The sequence below is a fragment of the Acanthopagrus latus genome, chromosome 23 (assembly GCF_904848185.1).
Source record: "Acanthopagrus latus isolate v.2019 chromosome 23, fAcaLat1.1, whole genome shotgun sequence".
Classification (NCBI taxonomy): Eukaryota; Metazoa; Chordata; class Actinopteri; order Spariformes; family Sparidae; genus Acanthopagrus; species Acanthopagrus latus.
Genome location: NC_051061.1, coordinates 3,697,606 through 3,703,294, shown reverse-complemented (window position 1 = coordinate 3,703,294; position 5,689 = coordinate 3,697,606). Strand labels below are relative to the sequence as shown.

The 5,689-nt window shown below is 39.6% G+C and overlaps 1 protein-coding gene across 1 annotated transcript; it reads left to right on the top strand.

The window, feature by feature from the left end:
- Window positions 1-730: 730 nt before the first annotated feature.
- prl (prolactin) lies at window positions 731-3,524 on the top strand. Its single transcript, XM_037089125.1, has 5 exons — window positions 731-773; window positions 1,444-1,556; window positions 1,973-2,080; window positions 3,004-3,186; window positions 3,333-3,524. Exons 1-5 carry the CDS (start codon window positions 731-733, stop codon window positions 3,522-3,524), a joined length of 639 nt encoding a protein of 212 aa, XP_036945020.1.
- Window positions 3,525-5,689: the final 2,165 nt, after the last annotated feature.

Below are 5,689 nucleotides of genomic sequence, written 5' to 3'. Positions count from 1 at the left end.
TAATAATGAAACCATCAGCATTTATACTGGTTCCTTGCAACCTTTGCTTTTTGAACAGGTTTGTCTGCCCAGTCCACTCATGTTACCATCCAGTTGTCTTTGCGAAAGTGGTGCCAACAAACCGCTTGGAAAAGTTGTCTGTTGCATCTTTAATTAAAATTTCAAATGTGTTTTTTTTTTCTTTTTTTTTACTTGGACCAAAGTATTTCTACATTTCTATTGCCACGTTTACCCTGGCAAATGATCTGAGTAGGTCTTTCATTACTGATTGTAAATTTAAAAAGATCAGCTGAGTTATGGACTTTGGTGGTCATCAGTGATTTAACCATAAAATGAATTAAAACCCATGTCACAGTAAACGTCACTGGCTTTATTCATCCATCCAATTAAGATGCAAAAATATTTTTCCACTTCCACTTCCATGTCCCCCCCCAAAACACACACACACACACACACACACACACACACACACACACACACACACACACACACACACACACACACACACACACACACACACTTATCAACCTGTTACATCCATTCAAGACTCCTCGACCATGTTTCTCATTATAAAGTGGACCAAACTGGTTTCAAGCAATCAGCACACACTGACAAAGCTGCTGCATACCCATTACAGCTGAAGCCAAGAAACTATAAAATGATGGAACACAGAGCAAGAGAGAGAAAGAGCGACAAGGTTAAGAAGCCAAAAGCTAGCGAAAACATTAAGATGGCTCACAGAGAAACCAATGGAAGCAAACTCTTCATTACAGGTGAGATGAGCTCCGCTTGGCTATTTGATCTCTGAATTTTTTTTTAAACACGACATTCAAAGAGAACATTTATTGTAAAATGTATTTGTTTAATTACCGTGAATTTATACTTTTTTTTTAGAAAAAATATGATTTTGTGAACTATACAAGAATATGTATTGCACTGAAATAATAATAAATGATTCTATGCCACAATGTTAAAAGGTTTCTTAAAAAGAAAAAAACGTTTTTCTTAACAAATCTTGTTTTTTCACTGAAAGATATTTAATCAGAATCGATATGTCACGCAGCTAAAACCAGAGATTTTAAACACTGAGTGATAATTACAACTATAATCTCAACAATCACTTATTCATTACATTTAGAAAAGTTTAGTATTTTGGAAAAGGTATAAAATATACCAGAAATGGTGCTACGGTGATTTCAACTGCAAAGCTATTACAGCTGCAGTTTCTAATAGACTAGCTACTATCAAGGCATATGTTAACTTATGAACAAATGACTTCTTGCAATGTAACGAAGGATAATGACGACTCTCTCAGCTCATTGGTGGGTTCCAGTTCTGTTGGTGTGACATCAGGCTTTAATTTAATTTACAGATGACTTGAGTGCCATGAAAATAAAAGAAAAATAACCTCCCTCATCTCTGTCATGCTGTCACGATCCTCAGTGTTGTGTATGGTGGCGGCGTGCGGTGCCGTCCCCATCAGTGACCTGCTTGATCGGGCTTCTCAGCGCTCTGACACGCTGCACTCCCTCAGCACCACTCTCACCCAAGATCTGGTCAGTGCCTGTGTTTGTGTGTGGCTGCACTGTCTCGGGGTGTCCGAGCTCTTCCAAACACACATTTCATTAACCTTCTGTTGGAAAAACCTTCACACCGGGGCTCTTGGCTAGCTGGTTGCCTTTTATGTGGAATGCTTTGACCCCACTATAATCTTGTATTTTCATCAATTCAGCACAGAGGGAAAAAACACTACACAAGGACAAATATTGCAGTATCTATTATCCCATATATATATTGTTATGTTGCAACATGTTTAAGCACCTCAGTTTTGCATGTTAAACCTTCACATAGGCATATGTCTATGTTCATTTACATATCAACATGAATTTTGTTCAACTTGGTTTCTGTCACGGTGAAACATTTGCATCAGTCTATTTTACAGTAATCACAACATAATAATCATCCCTTCCAGAACAATCACATCCCACCTGTAGGCTGGATGATGATGCCCCGCCCCTCAACGTGCCACACCTCCTCTCTACAGACACCCAATGACAAGGAGCAAGCTCTGCAATTATCAGTAAGTGACCGCATCTCTTTATTGTTTTTGTCTCCTTTTTGTTTGTCTGCTTTCATTTTTTACCCCAGATGTCCTTATCAAATGTCCCATATTGTAGAAAGTGACATTTCCAAAAACACCAGCAGAATTGGTGCAGAGAAACAGTGGGCGGTACCTGCGCAGGCCTGTGAGAGCTGACCAATCAGAACAAACTAGGTTTTTCAAGGAGGCTCTTAAAGAGACAGGCACTAAAATGAATAGTTCTAACAGAGGGTGAATAGAGGAGCCTCATCTATGAGCAGTGCCATAAAAAAAAGTGTTTTTATTAAACTTCGAAGCATGTAAACCCACAGAGCCTTGGAGGTTATATAGATGTTTTGGGGTTTTTTTGTCTTGCAAGTGTGACTTACTATCACGCATGTGCAACTTACTGAATCTCGAAGATAGTAAGTCGCAAGATAATAGCTGGCACTCGCGAGATAGTGAGCAAGCTGCAGTGGCACTCCGGCTCAAACTGCTATTACCTTGACAACTCCTCCATCATCATGGCTAGCATAACAGCTAATAAAATGTACACCTGGACACTCATCGTGGACCATCAACATGTACACCTGTTTTGAATAACAGTAGCTTGAAAGCAAAAGTTTACCTGATTTGATAATAAAAACAGGAACATGATTTGAATTTATTTGGTAGATGTGACTTGTAAATAAGCTCACAGAGGGGAAGGCATTAAAGACTCTCTGTGACATTAATTCTACAAATCTGAACATTTATTGACCTCTGTAGGTGACCAATTGGAATTACATTTTGGAAGTCACACTTGTACAAAAATGTCATCTCACTACAGCTTTTTCATAACACATCATTTTGATCTTTTGTTTTTTCCAATTGCTCTTCAACTTCAATATAATATAATAACATCTCTTTTACCCCTTCTGCAGGAGTCGGACCTGTTGTCATTGGCTCGCTCCCTGCTCCAAGCCTGGCAGGACCCCCTGGTAGACCTGTCCAACTCTGCCAACAGCCTGGTTCACCCATCCCAAAGCAGCATTTCCAACAAGATCCGGGAGCTGCAGGAGCACTCCAAGAGCCTGGGAGACGGCCTGGATATTCTATCTGGCAAGGTAAGCAAATGTGGGAAGACAAACCATCAAAGCAATACAGATATGCTTTTGTGCTGATTCAAAATGTTACTATGAAATGTGTTTTTAAAACAGCCTTTCATCCGTTCCCTTTCCCGCTCACTTCACCTGCCTCCTCTTTGTCCCAGATGGGGCCAGAAGCCCAGGCCATCTCCTCACTGCCCTACAGAGGCTCCAATGACATCGGCGAGGACAGCATTTCCAAACTGACCAACTTCCATTTCCTGCTGTCCTGCTTCCGCCGCGACTCTCACAAGATTGACAGCTTCCTGAAAGTCCTCCGCTGCCGGGCTGCAAAACTGCAACCCGAAATGTGCTAAAGAGTGAAGCGGCCTGCTTGACTTGACAGGGTTGGGGGGGTTTCTCTCATAGATTAGCTTGTACTTGAAATCTGCTATCTGGACTAATATAATAATTGCCAAGATGTTGGCATTATGACCTTAGAGAAGGTAGAGATAAGGAGGAGAGACATGGCACACACAAGAAATCATCTTTTACTTAAACTGCAACTTCAACAATCCAATTCTAAATGTAAATGTGTAGACGCTACATTTGTACTTGCATTCAAACTGACGGTTTGGGCTCTTATTGATTTTGGAACAAACATTTACAGTGTTACTTCAAACAGTGTCTTTACTGACTCAAAGTTAAAACACTTGAAGTAGTTTTAAGGTTTATACTTTTGCCCAGTCTTGCTAATGGGTCACTGGGGGACACAGCATGACTCATACACTTCCTCAGATGTTTCCAGCTGGTCTGGCATTACCATCTGACCATATCACAGTTAAAAACAGAGGTGAACCTGCGTGTGATCTCCCCTGTGTCTCCCCCTTGTGTTTTCCCTCTACTAAAGCTTTATATCCTCAAAGTCAAGCTGCTGCAGAAGCGTGGCATCGGCAGACAGGGTGTGATATATCAAGTCACCCCAGCAGCGTCTCCTCGAGTCACTCTTCACACTGGGATGCAGGGCTTAATCTCTCTCTCTCTCTCTTTCCGATGCTTGTCTGATGACAAACTGCAGCATTTGCACTTTAGATTTGAATAACCTTGCAATATTTCTTTAAAATCAATAAAAAAAAATATATTTCTTGCACAATAAAACTGTTTGTGTCTGGTTTTTTTTCTATAGCAAAAAACAAAACAAAACATCATTAAATACTTCAGCAACTGAAACCTCTCAGCACAAATTCACGCTGAGGCATCGCTTGATGAATTTGCGTCCACTCGCATCTTTCCATTGACTTATTTTTTTTCTGAACTGTGAAAGAAAATAGCCTGTGTTTTATAAATGTGCACGGCCTACTTAATGTTTATCCATTGCTGCTGTTAGTTCATATGCATGTGAGGCGTGATATGTCAGCAGATTGCATGAAGTGGAGCCAACATCACAGGTAACACTTTTTTAATTGTGTCCATAATTAAACTTTGGCTGATGAAATGCTTTATCAAACATTTGTTAAGCCACTGGAGACGTTTATAAACACATCATTTGCAACTTTAGAATTGCCGTATTAATCATAATACTAGATGAACTACATAGTATTTATTTACTATTTATTTCTGTTATATAAATTGTTGCAATTCTAGTTGCAATAATTTACAGTGAAATAACTGCTGACCAGCGTTTAAATATCAATTTACCATGATGATGACGGTTAATCTTAAAATGTCACCACCAAACATGTGCACCCTGACAAGAGCCAAAGAAGTAGATCACATCACTCCAGCTCTTCACACTGGCTTCCTGTCTGTCAAGAATAGATCTACAAGATCCTACTGTTGGTCTACAAGGCACTGAATGGTTTGAGGACAAAATACTGCTGATCTACTGCCACGTTATGAACCATCCAGACCTCTGAGGTCGTCAGGTACAGGGCTGCTTTCAGTCCCTGGACTCAAAACTAAACATGAAGAAGCAGTGTTCAGTTATTATGCACCACACATCTGGAACAGAAATACCAGAATACTGCAGGTCTGCTCCAACTCTCACCTCTTAAATCAAGACTGAAGACCTTTCTGTTTTGCCACTTCCTTTCACTGAAGCAATTTTAAGGCTCTGAACGTCACTGTGATTTTTATTCTTTAGTCTCATCTCTTTTAAACCTCTATTGTAGCTTACATTCCTATTTCTCATACTGATTAAATGTTTCTTGATGTCTTCCTACTTGTTTGAATGTATTTTAAATGCAGTTGTAATTGTTTTTTAATATAATGTTGTAAAGCACTCTGAGTGGCCTTGTGTCTGAATTTTGCGGAACAAATAAACCTGCCTTGTATAACATAACCTGTTTTATTATTATTATTATTATTATTATTATTATTATTATTATTCTTGTTGTTGTTGTTGTTGTTGTTGTTGTTGTATTTTATTTTATTTTATTTTATTTTTTGGTATCACCTTAATTAACTGGGGACCCCTTGTTTGGGAACCACCGACCCCGGGCCACCAAAAAGTCGATGCCGGCCCTGCACGTGTGTTTGGTCC

What these genes read in the sequence shown, in the direction of transcription:
- prl (XM_037089125.1), top strand. Translation starts at nt 731, where the DNA reads ATGGCTCACAGAGAAACCAATGGAAGCAAACTCTTCATTACAG. An exon ending in AAGCAAACTCTTCATTACAG is followed by an intron (nt 774 to 1,443) that starts GTGAGATGAGCT and finishes CACGATCCTCAG; the next exon opens with TGTTGTGTATGGTGGCGGCG. An exon ending in TGGATATTCTATCTGGCAAG is followed by an intron (nt 3,187 to 3,332) that starts GTAAGCAAATGT and finishes TCTTTGTCCCAG; the next exon opens with ATGGGGCCAGAAGCCCAGGC.